The sequence below is a fragment of the Pleuronectes platessa genome, chromosome 13 (genome assembly GCF_947347685.1).
Source record: "Pleuronectes platessa chromosome 13, fPlePla1.1, whole genome shotgun sequence".
In the NCBI taxonomy this organism is placed as follows: domain Eukaryota; kingdom Metazoa; phylum Chordata; class Actinopteri; order Pleuronectiformes; family Pleuronectidae; genus Pleuronectes; species Pleuronectes platessa.
In genome coordinates this window covers 24866441-24886651 of record NC_070638.1, presented here as the reverse complement: position 1 = coordinate 24886651, position 20211 = coordinate 24866441, and the positions used below count along the sequence as shown (strand labels likewise).

General features: G+C 42.0%; 1 protein-coding gene across 1 annotated transcript in view; it reads right to left on the bottom strand.

Moving 5' to 3' along the window:
- Positions 1 to 19870, bottom strand: part of LOC128455044 (E3 ubiquitin-protein ligase RNF31) — a 68709-nt gene extending 48839 nt beyond the window's left edge. The window contains exons 1-2 of the mRNA XM_053438670.1: positions 19707 to 19870; positions 16605 to 16807 (exon numbers count right to left, since the gene is read on the bottom strand). Coding sequence (XP_053294645.1) covers positions 16605 to 16802 — 198 coding nt within the window. The 5' untranslated portion in view covers positions 16803 to 16807; positions 19707 to 19870. The remainder of the gene's footprint in view (positions 1 to 16604; positions 16808 to 19706) is intronic.
- Positions 19871 to 20211: the final 341 nt, after the last annotated feature.

Genomic DNA, 20211 nt, shown 5'->3' with positions numbered 1-20211 from the left:
CTGTATGGTTGGACAGGATGCTGTTATATGGCAATGCTGAAACTCCCATATGAGGTTTTTTCTGTCCAGAAGGGAGTAGGGCCAGTCAACTCTAAAGTCAGTTCCGGCAGCAGGAAGAAACGGGAGCTGGCACAGTTTAACAATCTGGAATCCTACCATTGGAGGATAAGTTTAGGTGAGAAGTGGGGTTTAGGACTATTGCCATGGTATGGAGTGACATTCTTGGCTGATCACATTGACAACATTACCTACACTCTACAGGGTTTTGCAAACGAAACCATAAGAGGTTTTTAACTTTTGTCAAATACTCAGAAGAGCCACAGACTGACGTTGCTGAAACTTGACATGGCTCTCGACTACATTTTGGCCAAACCAAAACCATGTTTGGCTATGAACTTGACTGGGAATGCTTGTTATACTTTGATTCCTGATAGCTCTGATAATATGACTAGTGTCATAGATGCATTGAAGGTTATAAGAGATGTGTTTGGCCTGTCGGAGGATGCTGGATGGTCTGCAAACTCTTGGAAGCGAGAGAAATTAGGGCCAGTAGGAGCATGATTAGTTCAGATTTTGGCAGCACTCGTTATAGCGTTGCGTGTGATGTTTTGTTTTTGCACGTTGCTGTTGACCTTTGCAAAGGTTATGATAATGAGATGGGTTGGAGTGGTGATGCCCGGTGATCAAACTCAGATGCCATTACTACATGGTGCTGACACGAACGTTGATGAGAACGACGTGATAAGGGGCCCAATGGTGGAGACATATCCATTTTGAATATCTGAAGTTATTATAATCCTGACATTTTCTTCTGCTACTGTTTAGTTACCTTGTAATTTCTTATTATATTAGTGATGTGTTAGCAGGGGGAAATGGATGAATGTGACTTATAATTTCACATTTACTTATATAGTGGAAATGGATGAATGTGACTTATAATTTCAAATTTACTTATAGAGTGTTAATCTGTATTGATGTGTATCTGCTTTGTATGCAAAGATACTGGTTTTCTTTTCTTCTCTTTCATTCTAGAACATTTTGGGGGAAGACCACTATGAGAGTGTTGAATGTTCAGGGACTCCGATGTGTTGAATGGCTCGGACACTTCAAACATGAACAATACCAATGGACTGAAGGACTCTGAACAACGATACAATATCCAGATTCAACACGTCATCAATGCTACAACTGGGAGTCAATGCTGCTGAGAGACTGCATTGTTCTATATTTTGTGTTTTCTCTTAAATATATATTGCACGAGTATTATTAAAAGCGAATTATATTCTCTGTGTGTTAATTACCTGAAAAATTATATTTTCTGTTATTAGGTAAATATACTGGGACCTCAGATGTTTTCTTTTTCTCGATGGTTAGGGACAGTGGTGTAAGGCAGGAAAAGGTCCATTGGGAGGAGCGATGGGTCGACCAGCCTGACCTTGGACATTATTTTGTTTTTATTTGCTGAGAGTTCCATATGTATTTGCTTAAAGTCATTTCCTTACACAATTTGCTAAGATTCCTCATTTCAGTGGTGTAGGAATACTATGTATGGTCGCCCGAGGCAGAGAGACCGTGAGAGAATTTTCCTGTCTAAATTGTTTGATGGATATTTCAGGAAAGATAGGTGCCTGACAGGTTTTTCACTCTCATTCCTACACACAGTTTCTTTATTATTGGAATTATACACCTGTATGTTTTTGAGACTTTGTTAAGTCTCGAAGGGGGGAAATATGTAGTATATTCCCTTAGCTAATAGATATCCATAGCACAGTTACAAACCATAAATGGTATGTTAATATCCAGCTAATGAGTTTCTCTAGCATAGGTATAGATCATAATGACATGTTAATATCTTAAGGCGCCTTGAATCTTAAGTTCAAACCTTTAAGTATTATCTCCAGATGTGTTCAGTGTGTTTCTCCTTGTTTGAACTATCCTTGAACTGCCTATTGAATAATGAGAGGAGAGATGGTTTTCAGCGGGTCCTTAAATCTTAAGGTACGACATATTCCCAAATTTAGGCGAAGGCCCGGTTGTGTGACGTCATTATATCTCTAGGTTTGTGGTAAACAACTCCCCTATAAAACGCCTTACCTTGCAGAGTCAAGTCAGATTTTCACTATTCGGCTTGTGTGTTATCTCCGAGTTTTCTAGAAACTCGTCCTGACCTGTAATACTCTTGTGTAATAAACATTATACTTGTAAGTACTGGGTCCACTGAGAATTTCTTCAACACCGACTTCAACAAGACACTACTGCTGGAAAGATACTACACTAGGGTGTGCAAGAGATCACATGAATCATAATAATCATAAATGTGCTAAATTGACCAATCCCCATGATTCTGTTACTAGTCCAATAGTAGTGGTTGTCAATCTAGCTGTCAGGATTTTAACTATTACAACATATGTTGTTATGGTAGTTTTAAAGTGGAAAAAGTAAGCGGATCACTGTACCCCATTGATTTCTCTGGTCTGTCTCACTTTACCCCGTAGCTGGGGTAAAGTGAGACACAAGACCACTTTTTAAAAAACAATCATATTTTCACTGCCCTTTGTCCTGAAGACATTCTGATCATTTCCATTGCTAGGAAACATCCTGAATTAATGGGAAATGTGTACATTTTACTGATATATCATTTTAGCTCGCCTAGAGGGGAGCAAATGTCAAAAATGTCTCACATTACCCCGCTCTCCCCTACATTGCAGAGCCTTTACTTTATTACTTTTACTTTTTTTTACACAAGTGTCTGTATTGCTACTTAAGTAAAGCATGTGAGTACCTTTGCCACCTCTGAGCATTCACCTGTTCTCCCTGGAAGAGAGGAGGATGATTGGCTGTAGCAACCACACTTTCTAGGTTGTACATGTTGTGGAGACGCCAAGTGAAGCCATCAGAAGCGAGGAGAGAAGAACTGACTGAAGTAACTAAAACCACTGCGGTGCACGTGTTGTGGAAACGACGGAGAAGCCAGCCCCTTTGTGTGAGGGACCACCCAGAAGAGCATACAGCTTGTGGACTTTCACTGTCTCCTCTAGGGGCTGTGTCTAGATGACTGACCATTGACCAGTTTGATCACCCTCAACTGAGTCTGGTGTGTTTGATTCTCAACACTCAACGGCTGACGCGACATTGAGTCACGTAAATCTGATGTTAAAATATTTCAACAAGTTGGGTGCGATTTACGCCTGGGGCGATCGATGCAAATTTCACGTCAAATACGTCTTTGCATTGACTTTGTATGTAATCTGGACAAGTGAAAAACTTGTGTCATGTTCGGTGTAAACGCACCATTAGACACCAGTGACAGACCTGAATATTTTGACATTTAAACCTGTAATTATTTTAGATATCTTGAGTTAACAATGTTACAGCCTACAACCCCTGATTACTGTCATTATCAGATAGTCAACATAATACTAACCTAATAATAAAACCTAGAGATGAGCCGGATACTCGGCTGAAACGATAAAGCACTTTTGCCGAGCACGAGTATTATACGAGTAATACGAGTCAATATCTGTGCTCGGACTGAATGAAAATCCTCACACAGCGTCACAGCGCTCCTCCCCTTCACACACCGCTCTGCTCACTCACTCTAAGAACAGCTCTCTGTCTCTCAGTCACTCAGGTTCGCGGGTCTTTTCCGTTAACGTTTAGGGTTTCTTCAGCTTGAAGTTTGTTTTTATTTCAGTTTGTACTTACTTATTAACCAGTAGAGTTCGGTTAAACGTGGGTTTGTTCGGACATGGTGCTGGTAGAAAGCGACTCGCGTTGCGTCTCTGCCTGTCGGAGATTTTTTTTTTTTTAACAGTTTTTTTTTTTTTACTTTAACGGTTTAAACTTTTTTAAACCGTCAGTTGGCTCTAACCAGTTTTATTTTACTTCACGCACTGAGTGTCTGACAAGTTCTAGGTAGTAGTGGTATAAAAAATATTACAAATTAAGCTACACACACACACACACACTCCCCCTCTCTCTCTCTGTCTCTCTCTTACTCACTTACACACACACACACACACACACACACACACACACACACACACACACACACATACACACACACACACCTGGTGTGGAAATAAATTAAAAAAAATTCAAAGTTAAAAAAGAAAGTTATGTTGAGTATGAAAACACTTGTTATTACATTTCACTTCATAATTGCAACAGCATGTGTTGTATTCATTGTTACAAAACTTGTTCTGTAAATAGTTCGTTTGCTATTGTGATCAAAATCATTGATCTGAAGCTCAATGCTGATGCTGTCCTGTAATAGTTTTCTAATCAGCAATAAATATAACAATTTCTGATCAACCCATATCAATTGCATGCTTAAAATAACATACTGGTTAAAGCCCCGCCCATTTCAAGACAACCCGGCCCACTTCCGGGTTAGGCCCCGCCCACTCCGAGTACGGATACGGATACAGATAATTGATATGGTTAACAGATACAGATACAGATACAGATAATGCTGTACTCGCTCATCCCTAATAAAACCCTATCTAAATTTTTCTATTGTTTATATCTTCAGAGACTAATTGAAGAGATGAGTCCGGGGGAGCACAGGGAGTTGACCAGCCAACTTCCTGAGAAGCAGCCAGAATCAATTTTGTATGTCTTAATGATGGGTCAGTGCAGGTGACCCACCTTTTGCTGCCCGGGGTACCATGGTGTACTTGTGGCAACTTTGAGGACATACCTACACAAGAGTAAATGCTGGGGCCAGAATCCTGAAACCTATGTCTGCCCCTACACTTCTCCCTGGACTGTCTTGAATTCTTTTTTACATATTCACAGGTAGTATCCAGAGATATTAAATATTCGTTCATGTTAGAGAGCCTGGGGATGACAAAAGGCAGTATCATTATGTAGCATAAAAACACTTAGCATTTATCTATTGGCAACATGGCTCTTTAGGCCAGATAAACCATCTTCTAATCTGAAACTGCTGTGTATTAAGGTTCTCTGATTCACAAGGACAATATGCAGGATTCATTTCTGGTCTCAGGGTTTCCTTCCAGGCCCTCTGGAATCTTCAGTACCATAAATATTTACCAATTGCATATACATCCTTGAGGCATTAAATGGGTATAATGGGGGCGGCAACAGCTGAAAGGACCCTATTGTTTTTCTCTGACTATTTATTGTCAGGCCGGGCGAAAGGCAGGACTCAGACGCAGAGCGGATGTGTTAGGAGAATGTTTTATTTATCCTCCACACAGAGTAAACTATGGTACAAAAACAAAAGCGCTCCAAAGGGAGGAAAAACAAGGCTCCATTCAATAAACCTAACTAAGACTAAACACTGAAACAAAAAAAAGGCTACAAAGAATAATCACTCTACTGAGGTAAAACTATAAGCACGAGGCTAAGCAAAACTTAGACTATGACTCTGGTATCTATGGCTCGGGCTTGAATGACGACAAAAGACGACACACTGGCAAAAGACAAAGGGAGACACAGACTATATGAACACATGGGGGAAAAGGGAACAGGTGGACACAATCAGGAATCAGGGGAGACGATCAGACCGGTGACACATGAGGAAGGGCAAGTGACCTGAAACGAGAGGAGAGTTACTTTTCAAAATAAAACCGGAAATGACGAGACAAAAAACACAAAACAAGACATGATCTCACCGCGGTGTGACATTTATCAGTAGTAGTAATAGTAGTAGTAGTAGTAGTAGGGTTAGGATTAGTTTGTTTTTAATTTCTTTTAAGGTTATTGTATTTCTATTAGTATTTTTACACATTAGTAATTGCAATTGTTTTTTGTGATTTTATATTCATGTTGTATATTATTAATATTTGTTCAGTTGTGTTTACACTTGAATGAAAAGTGTCATAATAAACAATTCATTCAACAGATTTGCTGTATTAATTTTTATACACATTATATACATTACATATACATATATACAGATTTTTTTCACACTGGTGGCTGTGCCTGATAGGCCCCATGACTCAGTTGTGCTTTCCAAGGATGCATTGTAAGCTTCCATCTGGAGCATTCCACAACACCAGCTGCATGGAATAGTGGCCCTGTTGAAAACATTTGTTTTACTCATTGACATCATATTTTACAGTTGGCTGAACCAATGCTATTACAAATATGACTTAGAGGGTTTATATGCAATAAGAAAAGCAAACAACTAATTTATCAGACCCCTCCTTGTGTCTATGCCAATTCTGATGTGGATAGATAGAATCCTTTAATAGTCCCACAGTGGGGAAATTTGAGGGTTTACAACAGCAGCGCAGGTGCAGTGCAACAAGAGAAAAAAAAATTAATAAAATAGTAAGAAACAAAAACAACAACAATGAGCAACAAAAAGTAAATAGTAAATAAATTGTAAATAATAGAACAATTAAATAATAATAATTAAATTAAATAATTAAATAAATTGCACAAATTGTGTTGTGTGTTAAATGTTAAATGGGATCACAGCTGGTTGTACAGTCTGACAGCAGCAGGAAGGAAGGACCTGCGGTACCTCTCCCTCACACACCGGGGGTGAATCAGCCGGTGGCTGAAGGAGCTGTTAAGAGCTGCCAGGGTGTCCCGCATGGGGTGGGAGGAGTTGTCCATCAGGGAGGATAGTTTAGCAACCATCCTTCTGTCTCCTACCACCTCCACCGTATCCAGTGGACACCCCAGCACACTGCTGGCCTTCCTGATGAGCTTGTTAAGTCTCTTCCTGTCGGCTGTCGAGATGCTGCTGCCCCAGCAGACCACTCCAAAGAAGATGGCTGATGCCACCACCGAGTCGAAGAAGGTCCTCAGGAGTGCTCCCTGCACACCAAAAGACCTCAGACTCCTCAGCAGATAGAGTCTGCTCTGTCCCTTCTTGTAGGTAGCCTGTGTGTGATCAGTCCAGTCCAGATTATTGTTTAGGTGAACACCCAGGTACTTATAAGATCTCACGATGTCAATGTCCGTTCCCTGGATGTTCACTGGTGTCGGAGGAGAGTGTTTACTCCGGTGGAAGTCCACCACTAGCTCCTTGGTTTTTCCAGAGTTGATCTGGAGGCAGTTCCGCTGGCACCATGATATGAAGTCATCGTTCAGTTCTCTGTACTCCCTGTCATCACCGGCAGAAATGAGGCCGACGATTGCAGAGTCATCAGAGTATTTTTGCAGGTGGCAGTTAGTGGAGTTGTATGCGAAGTCCGAGGTGTAGATGGTGAAGAGGAATGGAGCTAGAGCGGTTCCTTGTGGGGCCCCCGTGCTGCAGGACACCAGGTCAGACTCACACCCGCGTATCCGCACACACTATGGACGGTTGGTGAGATAGTCCAGGATCCATGCGGTGAGGTGGTGGTCCACTCCGGTCTGCTCCAGCTTGTCCCTCAGAAGTAGAGGCTGGATGCTGTTGAAGGCACTGGAGAAATCAAAGAACATTATCCTCACAGTGCTTCCAGCCTTTTCCAGGTGAGAAAGGCATCTGTGTAGCAAGTAGATGACAGCGTCATCCACCCCGATGCCAGACTGGTAGGCGAACTGGAGCGGGTCCAAAGATGAGCTCACCAGGGGGCGGAGATGTACAAGGACCAGCCTCTCTAGCGTCTTCATAAGGTGGGATGTTAACGCCACCGGTCTGAAGCTGCTGAAGTCCTTGGGTCGCGGGGTCTTTGGGACTGGCACCACGCAGGAAGTTTTCCACAGCTTTGGTACTCTCCCCAGCCTCAAGCTCAGGTTGAAGAGATGCGTCACTATCCCACACAGCTGGACTGCGCTGGACCTGAGGAGCCTTGAGCTGATCCCGTCTGGACCCGTGGCCTTCCTCACCTTCATCCTGCTCAGTTCTTTCCTCACCTGGGCAGTTGTGAGGGACAAGTTGGGGGATGGGGGCTGAGTGCCGTGGGTTATTGGGGGGGAGGTGGGGCGCTGATTGTGGACTGTGGTGTATGAGGAGTGGGGGAGGGAAGCCGAGTGTTGTGGGGGAGGGGGTGGGGGAGAGGGGGGGCAGTCCACAGGGGGTTGCAGCAGCAGAGAGGACTGGATGGGGGGAGGGGTGAGTGGCTGATCGAATCTGTTGAAGAACAAGTTCAGGTCATTCACCCACTTCTGGTCCCCCGTAGGCTGTTGGTTGGGCCCCTTGAAACCAGACATGGTCTTCAGGCCCTTCCAGACCCCGCTGATGTTGTTCTGCTGCAGCTGGTCCTCCATCTTAATCCTGTAGACTTTCTTCCCATCCCTTATCTTCCTCCTCAGCTCCCTCTGCACAGTCTTTAGCTCATCCCTGTTACCTGATCTAAAGACCCTCTTCTTTTCCTTGAGGAGGGCCTTTATTTCAGGGGTGATCCACGGTTTGCTGTTGGAGAAACACCGTACAGTCCTGGTGGGGACGGTGTTCTCCATACAGAAGTTTATATAGTCCGTTATGCAGGTAGTGAGACTGTCGATGTCCTCCCCATGGTCATCACTGAATACTTCCCACACAGTAGAGTCAAAGCAGTCCTTCAGAGCCTCCTCGGCTTCCTCGGACCATCTTTTTACTGTGCGAGTCACAGCTGGCTGCCTTTGCACAAGAGGTTTATACACAGGCAGGAGGTGCACCAGGTTGTGGTCAGATCTTCCCAGGGGAGGAAGAGGTGATGAAGAGTAGGCCTCCTTGGTGTTGGCATATAAGAGGTCCAGTGTCTTATTGTCTCTGGTGTGGCAGGTGACATACTGGTTGAATGTGGGTAGAGTGGAGGACGGAGAGGCATGATTAAAGTCACCAGAGAGAAGGAGGAGTGCATTGGGGTGTTGGGTCAGCAGCCTGCTTGTCGCCGAGTGGATGACGTCACAGGCCGCCTCAGCATTAGCAGAGGGGGGAACATATGCAGCCATCACAATAACATGCGAGAATTCCCGTGGTAGGTAGCTTGGCCTCATGCTAACGGCTAACAGCTCAATGTCCTTGGTACAGGTCTGCTCCTTAACAGTGATGTGCCCAGGGTTACACCATCTGTCATTAACAAACACTGCCAGACCTCCTCCTTTTCTCTTCCCGCTCTCCGTTGTCCTGTCCGCCCGTATGATGCGGAACCTGTCCAGTGTCGCATGTGTGTCCGGGGTTAGCTCCGTTAGCCATGTCTCCGTAAACAACATGAGGCTACACTCACGGTATTCCATTTGATGGCGAGTCAGCGCTGATAACTCGTCATTTTAACAGCTTTAAACGGTAAATGTTCATGCAATAGATGTAAGGCAGATGCTTTAATATACAAACTCAACAGCAACTACTGGGATGTGCAGCAGACCCTTAAGTTGTCTTGGGCTTTAAAAAAGGAAAAGCCACAATCCAGAAAACCTTTAGTGTCTCTCTCTCTCACCACCTCCACCATAGAAACACAATGCAGAGTCTCAGGGTGTGTAGAGAAAGGCCTACAGTTGGTGAGCATGCTGTGGGATTAGGTAACACATAGAAACATTGACTAAAATTGGGTGAGTATTTCAAATGCGAAAAAAGTTGCAGTCAAGAGCAGCAGGCAGCACCCCTGCCTCATAAACTGTGGGACTGAAAGTTTTAAAAAAAAGTCTGAAATCTAATTTTCAACTTTGTGAAAATGTTGCATCACTCTACTTGAATTATGTTGTCATGCAGTCTTCTCGGTCGAATAATGACGTTGATCAATAGATGGTGTTTTCATTAATGCAACACCCATTCTATTGAGGCTGAACAAAAAGATATTAAGGGGGAATATAAATAATAAATAATGTAAGTAAACAAGACTCTACACAACTGAAGCAGAGGAAAAACTCACCAATAGCCCAGCTTAGAACTGTCATCCCTCTCTTTGGCATCTTTGAATGAGAGCCAGTCAATTCTGTAATGAAAGACATATTCAGAAAACATGGCCTTTATAGAATAAAGATAATGCTAAATAGTAAAAAAATGTCATTAAGAAATACTAGGCTGTTCAAGAGGTCTTTGAAATAATTTTCTTCGATGTCCTCCGCTGCATGCTTATGTCATGTGAGCTGTGGAAAAAAACATAACATTATAGCACTGTGGCTTTTTTAGATTTTTTGCACAGATATAGCAATATAATGCATCTCAGCCCTCCTCAAATCTAGGGAAACCAGTATCATGTATGTTATGCCCAACACATGTAATACTAAGAATCCATTACAGTCTCAAGATGGCACCTTTTGAGTTTTTTCCTTTCCTTTCAGTTTCAGCACTTTATTTTCATTTTGAAAGCGACTTTCATTGCTCTTTGGAATGGAAAATCATGCATGAGGCAATGTGAGTTTAATTTATACACAGGAACCGCTGATTGCGCTGTGAACAAATGCTGCAGCCAGGCTTGATATCCCAAAGGAGCTGAGGAGGAGACACAGGGGTTGCAGAGATTGAGCTTAACTGAAGGCGAAGAAGATGAGACATTAACCCGCTGTAACAGGGATTATCATAGGGAACAAACGGTCTATGGGCAATAAGATGGATGAGCCTGCCACACTTATCAAGACCCGGAGGGAATACGGTGAGTGCAGCATCTTGTGTTTTACCGAGACATGGCTCACTTGTCTCTCGGACCACAGCGTGTCTACACCCGAAGACAGACACCTTATGCAGTGAGAAAACATATATGTTTTATGGAGGAGAATGGATGCAGAAATGGAGTACTCCCAGACATGATACTTGATATGATATGTCTCTATAGCACATTGAACCTCCATAAGTTAATGCAGGGGTGGTCCTGACATCATACACACCAACAGACGAAAAAGCCTAATGCAATCATAGTTATCACTGGGGATTTTAACCATGTAACACTAGTGACATCATTACGTAACTTTTATCAGCATCTTGATTCTCCAACTAGAAAAAATAATACATTGGACCAACTGTATGCAAATGCCAAGGAAGCATTCAGTGTCACTGCTTTTCCCTCACTCAGCAAATTTAATCACAACCTTGTCCTGCTTGTTTAGTCTGTACACACAAGAACTGTGAGAAGGTGGACTCAGGAGGCTAATAAGCCTTTGAGTCTACAGAATTGGATTTGCTCTGTGAGCCACATGGAGAGGACATCAACATTATGACAGGCTGCATAACAGAGTACATCAAATTCTGTGAAAACAGCATTTCAACCCAGATTGTACGCTGCTTCCCCAATAACCTGAAATCAATTCTGAGTAATGACCGAAGGCCTTCAAGTTGTAGGAAACACAAGACACGTAGGGTGGATCACGAACGAAAGGATAAACAAAAGGAAGCTGGAGGCCAAACTACAGCAGAACAATGAGAGGGATGTGTGGACAGAAATGAAGGAGATAACCAGGGATGAGGTGAGAGATCAGGCAGCCTGGAGAGAGCAAATAATCTGACTTTCTTCCACAGGTTCAGTTCACAGCCTTCTCCTGTGTCTTCTTCGACACTACTAGCCCCGAACAAAGTTCTGTCTGACATGGTGGTAAGTAGAAGGGGAGCTCTAAAAGGAACTGTACTGCCTCCTTTCTTGTTCACCTTGTACACCACAGACTTTCAGTACAACTTTGGGTTGGGCCTTTTGCAGAAGTTTTCTTATGACTCAGCATTGGTCGGGTGTATAGACAAACAGACCGCTCGTGGTAAATGTTGTGGACTGGGCCAAAGGAAATCACCTGCTGGTCATTAAAAAAGAAACAGAATAAAACTGTTGATAAAAAAAAAATAGAAAACCAACAATTCACTTATTTTATGCAGTGACTTGCCTGTCCGTTTCACTGGAAACTCATTGGAGTTGATGTATCGAAGTCTTTCTCATAGCTGGAAAACCCCGGAAAAGAACAGTTAGAAAGTAAGTTCTACATGTCACAGTTGTCTCTACTATGTTCTATATCCTAAGGTAGTGGAGAGTTGGCTTACATTGACAGATTCAGTATCAGAAAACTTTATTAATCCCAAAAGGGTCATTCATTTCAAAGTATGTCCCATTCACGTGTGCCCTATGATCCTGGTCATGAATAAATAACAATATGGTTAACACTTGCCAGGTATCTGTAACAACAAAAAAATTCTATCCACGTAGAGGGGTAGCTATTTGTTAAACCTTTAGGTAATAATGATCAGCAGATGCTGGAGTTGTCTTGGTTGCATTACCTTGGCTAAATTTAGAAAGATTATAATTCTGGCATTGTAAAACTGATCTACCAAACAACAAATTGAATTCATATCGGTATGGTAAATTACCTGTCCAGCAGAAAACTGGTGTCTTCAACGTTGGTCTGAAACTCTTCGTCTCTCAGCAGAGATTTCCAAATTGGAGGCAATGCTAGTGATTATCCTCATTTCTATCCTCACCTGTCCCAATTTAGTTTTGCCTCATTGCGTTGATGCGTCTTTGATGATATTGGTATACGCTCCTTTGCTTTTTATTTTACTAATGTATAAAGCCCTTTGAGACAAATTTTGATTTGTGAATATGGGCTAATCAAATAAAATTTGACTGAAAATTGATTGATTGATAAATATAATACTCCATTTAGCACAATTTCTATTACCTTACTTCTAACTAAGTTTTGATGACAACTTATTCTTCTTTTGTCTGTTGAATTCATATACAAACATGAAATGATATCTCTTGGCGAATTGTCTGTTCAACTGTAGAAACATTGGAGCCTTGCGATGACTGTGGAGCGAGGCCCATTCATAGGGCACATTCTAGGGCAACATAGAATGTGCCCTATGTTATAAGGCACATTCTAACATTAAAAACATTACAGTTTTATAATTTCATACACTATTACATAGTTATGAGAATTCCGTCAATTTAGTAAATCAATTTGGTCTTCATCAAACTAATACCTATACTGTGTTACATTATAGAGTTATTCTTTATTACATGGACATATTATTGTCACTATTATGTGAGAGCTTGACCAGTGGCCTTTAAAACTCAGAAACAGTGCCTTTGTGTCACAAATTAGTGTTTATTACACAATGTTGGTCCATTGTTACATGTGTAACAACTAGGGTTGCCAACTCTCTGAAAAATAAATAAGGAACACCTCATTGGTAGGGCTGGCCGACCTGATTGCCTTCCCCCTTCCTGGCGTGGTGAATTTTTTTAGCACCTTTTTTTGTCAGTGAACCGATTTTTTTAACTATTTGATCCTGAATTGATTTAGATGCATATTTTTTAGTGACATGAACACATGGGAAAGCATTTATTTTCCAGTAATTCCCTTTAATAATAAACTAAATTAACTGAATAAAGTACGAATCTTTCTTAAACAGAAACCTGTCTTGCTTAACTTAAAACTGTATACATTAATATAAAACAATAGATAGAAAGCAGAACATCCATCCTAAAATAGTGCATATTTTTTGTAGGGATGCACCGATATGGAAATTCTTGGCCGATACCGATACTGATATTTAAAATAACAATCTGGCCGATAGCCGATACCGATATTTGTTTATTTTCTTTTTGTTGTTATTCATTCACCCTTTTGTGCCAGAAAAATTATTAAATCATTATTTAAAAAGGACTATTTAAAAAATGTTCAGCCCTTCATCACTCTTATGTTTTAATGACACAAATTGAATCAGATTTATGAAACAATCTTTGATTTAACTAAACTTTATTTAACAGAGACATATTATGCCCATTTTTCCGCAAGTTGATATGGTTCCTTGGGATCTTAATGAAATGACTGTAACATATTTTGGTCAAAATACCACAAGGATTATTTAAAACAGCACCTTTTTACCCTGTCTAAAACAGCCCTGTTAAAGTATCATTATAGAGAACGCTCTTCTCATTGTTTTACGGTAGCAGTATTACCCGTTTATTAGAGGTGTTACGGCTGCTGTGTGTATGACGTATGTTGTCAGTTCCCTTGTTACCTGTGCATGAGACGGATGAATAGAGCCGATGCACATGAGAATAAAGTACTTAAACAGACTCTACGCTCATACTTTTTATGCCAAGTTACACTGCGTGAGTCAAGATAACTTAACAAGCCCTCCTCAGTTTTACCTGTTTTGAGTGTCGGGCATAAATCACATCGCGTCAACACCCACCGTGGCCCTTCGCGATTCTTGTTTTAATTAAACAGTTGGATTCCCCTGGTCCGCACCAGTTCTCAGTCAGCTGCTAGGCGCCAGCCGGAGGGTTCCCCCAGCGGTCGCCGTAGCTGAGGTGATCCGCGAGAAGGGCCCGACACGCGTCCAGAGTCGCCGCCGCCGACCACCATACCCGGTCCCCTCCAACGGCCCGCCTTCCGCGCCGGCGATGGACACCGCCCCGCGGTCCAAGAGAAAGAAAGCCCCCGCACCAGCGACGCCATTAGGCGCCACCGGATTAGGACCTCCCGGTGCCGCACAGAGCCTCTGGCCGCGGAGAGGAGGGCGACGGAGCGACTGCTCCCCCAGCCGCGGCACGTGTCCAGCGGTTTTACAACAAATATGAACATCGGCCAATGATATCGGTGAAAGTCAAGTTTATTACCGATAAGCCGATATCAGTAAACGAGGCGAATATCGGCCGCTACCGATGTTCGGCCAATAAAGCGGTGCATCACAAATTTTTTGTGCAATAACAAAAGTGCAAACAGAACGTGGTGGGGTGACTCAGCCCACCATGGGCAACAGAAAAAGTGCGCTCCTTGTTGACTCCTTTAAAAGCCACCTAATAATGTACCCCACTTTTTGGACCATTTCCTGGTCAAATCTCTGATGGAGTTGGTCCATCAAAGATTTTAAACAAAAAAACATCTAGCCAGAAAACCTTTATTGGCCTAGTGCTTGTTTAACCGTCTAACCCAGCTCACCTATAATTTTAGAAGTGTTTGCATTGTCCTTTGCAAGGTAGCCATGAATCAGATATATGAGAAAAAAGTTTAATGTGGTCAAATTCTGATAAACTGGTAAGGTGGTGGCGGTGTTCAAGCTGGCACTTTATCTAAATCAAAAGGAAAATAAGCTAGCAAACAGTTAAATGTTTCATGCGTAGATATAATTTTGTCTCAAAGTTGTTGCAGCATCATTCAATTTCCCAATTCAGCTAAGATGCTGCTCTAGTTGAGTTGTTATCAGGGTTCCTACTTATAAATATTTGTTCTAACTAATATAGGTCACTCTGTATTAAGAACAACCAACCATAACAACTAAACAGCATGTTAAAAATCAAATGTTAGCCAAACATTTACGTAAATACAATATGTAATTTTGCACAATTAATCAAAAGTTTCTTGCCATGAAAAAAACTTCTTCCATGTTTTTGTGTGTGACATCGCAACTTGTGTACCAAATTATTTGCCAATATTGCGAGTTGTTTTTCTATTCATTCCACCACTACATTAATGCAACTGTAAAATAACATGCAAAATGCTAACACACCTGTCTATCAGCTACAACTACTCATAGTGAAAAAAAAATGCCAATAGAGGGGTGGGTGAAGTGTTTGAATCCATAAACACTTCTGGAGTCTCAGGTGTTGCAGCCAAATCCAACCGGGGGGAAAAACCATATGGTGTGGTGTCATCCAAGTGTCCACAAGCCCTGACAGTGTTTTCTAATGGTTGAGTGTGTAGAACTAAGTGGTGAAGTTGTGTGTTGCAGCTGAATACCCCAAACATGAATGGGAACCTGTGGTAGCCTTCAGTTGTCATAAAAACTCAAAGGGTGTATTAGTTTGTCCAGTCTGGGCTACTCTAAAAAGCTCGGCAAACTCTTTAAAGAGGAGCCGCTCCAGATGTAAATATCAAGGGTTTAAATATAAAGGGCCCATTAGGGGGTAAAGAAAACAACAAATTCTATAATTTAGATAAAACACAATACTGAAAATATCCCAAGGATTTTTTATAGTCAATAGTTGCCAATAGATCCCTTTCACCTAAATCTTATACACTGGACCTTTATGCCTAAATGTCCTTTGATATCCTCCTCGGAGAGACATCAGAAAACCACACACACTGCATACAAGCTCTCAACCAAGGGAACGGGTGATGTGCACGTTCGTATCGTTACTTCCGGTAGATGACTTTTAGGCTCAAAACACAGTGGAAATGATGGTGTTTTGGGTCCAATATGAATGTCGCGGCTTGCGGACACTTGGATGACACCACACGAGCAGTGTGGAGGCATGTAATGATTTTAATGTTGTTTTATTACATCTGTAGAAGGGGTCACTTTGGCTGCATAATGAGTGAATTTTCCTTTTTAGGGGAACTATCGCTTTAAAGGTGATAATATGGTTGAAACAAACAATTAACAAGTATGGTTAAATTAGATGCACCATTGCTACTGAAAAGAGGGACTACGGACATGATGCTCACCCACTCTGTCACATGTTAATGTTATTGTGATTTAGGTAGTTCTTATCACACTTTCAGAAAAACTATAATTGGTTATGTGCCCGCCGTGTATGCAGATGGGACACAAACCAAACAAAAAATTCACAGTACAAAGTGATGTATATCATTTTAGGTAGTTCTTATCACACTGTGTGTATGGGTTGGTAGGCAAATGGGTGGGAATTTAATATTTTAATTCATTTGCCAGAGTTATCCAGATGTAACTTACAATTGTGACTGAGCTAGCTTTTGTCTCTGTCTGGATAGTTGCTATATGGGTACTTTCAGGTGGGGATACTTTATATGCACTTGTTCCCGCTCACCTCCTTTCTGTTGCTGCCAAAGCTGTTTTCAATGACCATGGACTCTGCAGCGATGTGGCGGTATTTGGAGCAGGGTGGTAAAGGCAGATTTGCCATAGCCATGACCCCAGCCCGCACCTCCACCACCCTGCCGCTGGAGTACAGACACACTTCAGTTTGACTCCGCACCTCCTGCAGCTGCTCCGACAGAGATGGCATTCTACCTACCCACACAGACCCGCGCACACACACAGACACACACAGACATACATACATACATGTCAGTTATTGCCAGGAATTTGAATGAGACCAGAACACATCAATGATCCTACATTAAGTATTTGGACGGACCACTCTGAGCATGGTTGAAAAATTATACTTATTTTTGTAGTTGTTGTTGTTGTAGTTGTTTTTTTGAGGGGTGGGGTTTAAATACTGCTTATATGTTACACCTTTGTTTTGAAAGTCAAAATGTCGAGAATGGAAAGTCCCTACTCAACACACATTCCCCCTGCTGATGTCAGGCCTGCAGAGCCACTCAGCAGCAGGGCTGGAAGCACTGGACTCATGTGAATCAATTTGGCACTTGTATCTTGTGCAACTTTACATTTAATAGCAGATTCATACTTCAGATCTCCTAATATCCGTGTGACAGCTGCAGATGTAGCTGTCTTTCCAGGTTAACATTTGAAATCCTGACAGAAGATACACTCCTGATCAAAATCTTAAATTGCATGAATTTGCATTTTGCACTGTGGATCTTAGGAAGGTTCTAAGTAGAGTTTCAAAATGCAAAAAGAAGAAATGGGAACAAGAGCCCAAAAGTTGTGAGCAGGCAATTTATTGAAAACAACAATTTAACTCAAATTGGCTGTTCATCAGCTGATCAAAAGTTTAAGACCACAGCCTTTAAAAGCCAAAATCTGTGCAAAAATGTGGATTCCATGTCATTTCCTGTCAAGTAATCACACTGTGAAGATCTCTTGATGGCAAAGGCAAAAAAGCTCACCGTCTTTGAACGTGGTAGGATTGTTGAACTGCATAAACAAGGCCTCTCACAACGTGCCATCGCTGCTGAGGTTGGACTCAGTAAGACAGTCATTTTGCATTTCTTAAAAGATCCTCAGGGTTATGGAACAAAAAAATCAAGTGGTAGACCCAAAAAAATCTCACCGGCGCTGAGCCGGAGGATCCGAATGGCTGTCCGTCAAGACACGGGACGATCCTCGTCCCAAATTAAGGCCATTACTGGTGCTGACTGCAGCCCAATAACCATCAGACGGCATCTGCGAAGGAAGGGCTTAAAAAACAAGAAACGTCTTCAAAGGCCACGTCTCCTTCAACGCCACAAAATTGCCCGTTTAGACTTTGCAAGGGAGCACCAAACATGGGACATTCAAAGGTGGAAGAAAGTTTTATCCTCTGACGAGAAAAAATTTAACCTTGATGGTCCTGATGGCTTCCAACGTTACTGGCATGACAAGGAGATGCCACCTGAGATGTTTTCTACGCGGCACAGTGGAGGGGGCGCCATCATGATCTGGGGTGCTTTTTCCTTCAATGGAACAATGGAGCTCCAGGTTGTGCAGGGTCGTCAAACAGCAGCTGGCTATGTGGAGATGTTGCAGCGGGCATCCCTCATGACTGAGGGCCCTCGTCTGTGTGGTAACGACTGGGTTTTTCAGCAGGACAACGCTCAAATTCACAATGCCTGTCTGACCAAGACCTTTTTCCAGGAGAATAACATCACTCTTTTGGACCATCCTGCGTGTTCCCCTGATCTTAATCCAATTGAGAGAACATTTGGGGATGGATGGCAAGGGAAGTTTACAAAAATGGACTTCAGTTCCAGACAGTGGATGCCCTTCGTGAAGCCATCTTCACCACTTGGCGCAACATTCGCACTAGCCTTTTGGAAAGACTTGCATCAAGCATGCCAAAACGAATTTTTGAAGTAACAATAATGGTGGAGCTACTCATTACTGAGTCAGTTTTTGACACTTTAATTTCTGTTTTAGGAGGGTTTTTTTTTTTTTAGCTGTGGTCTTAAACTTTTGACCAGCTGATGAACAGCCTACTTCAGTTAAATTGTTGTTTTCAATAAATTGCCTGCTCACAACTTTTGGGCTCTTGTTCCCATTTCTTCTTTTTGCATTTTGAAACTCTACTTAGAACCTTCCTAAGATTCAACAGTGCAAAATGCAAATTCATGCAATTTTTTAACTGGTCTTAAGATTTTGATCAGGAGTGTATGATGCTCTGTTACAGAAACAGTGTAAACAGGCACATGCAGAGACATTTTGGGGGGCAGGTGCTCAAACCCCAAAAAAGGGCACCCATCGACAAAATTATTTATGAAATTAAAAATAATAATAATAAATAAATAAAAAACACAGTAGGATATTTTCAACTTATATATTTATTTTTGTTAACAAACTAACTCAAATATCAATTTGAATAAATAAATGAATAACAGGCAAAAACAGACAAAACAAGGCCATATTGAATAACCAAATAATATGTTAGGGTTAGGGTTAGTGATGTGATGGGCTACTCTGGACCAGGTAGGGTTACTGATTCTCCCTCATCTGTTTTACAAGTTGATGGCCTGATCCAAGATAAAAGAGAGCTGCTACCCTGAGCTGCTTGCTGCAGCTTCCTGTGCTTCTGCTTTTGGAGTCTCTCTTTTCTTGGCATTATGCTGCAAATTTTGCTTTTGGTTGTCGGGGCGAAATTCTCACAAGAACTCAAATAAATGCCCCGTCAGATACCAAAACACATTTGAGGGGAATTGATGACAGAGAGAGTAATTTTTATTCTTTAATATATTGATGAATTAAGAAAAATCAGAAGGGCACTTTTCTCATCCAGGGCAAAAGGGCCAGTGCTTGAGCACCACTAGGGGGTCTATCTGTGCACGTGCCTGCAGTGTAAAAATAAGTATTGAACAGTAAATGATGCGGATGTCGTATTAACTGCAAATAATTACTATATGAGGAAGTTAAATGTCACCTATGGCCCGTTGAAACGGTCATGATGCAGCTACATCCAGCTACTCAGCCTGGGTCGTAGTGCAGAGGTCTGTGGTGCGACCGCGGCTGCGGACGCAGCTGTGGTTCTTACCTCTGCTATCGAAGAACAGCGATGCAATCCCTGGGCTGCTCCTCTCGGTGCTGCTTCACATAGTCTCCTCGTGTCACAGCAGTGATGGTGCCTCTAACTGAGACGCTTCTCGAACCGTGCGCTGTGTGATCCTGTGCGATCCCGATGAGAACACACCGCGCCGTCTCCTCAGGCTCCAGCAAACATGGACGCAGCGTCGCTGACGTCACCAGTAGGTTTTTGAATGGAAGTGTGTTATGACTCATTTGTATCCTACATTACGCACACATCTGGCCATTTAAACCAATCATTATTTGTATACCATAGGAATGACATATATTATATACATTGTACACCAAATTAAACTATCTATTTATCAGGGTTTAGATATGTTGCATATTATTTCTTGATACGTTTACTTAGATTATCACTATGGTTTTAAATTTAAGATTTTTGGGTTTCAATAAAAAAATATCTAGGCTTCAATTGCTTTAAGTCTGACAGTTTTGTAGATATTATAACCAAA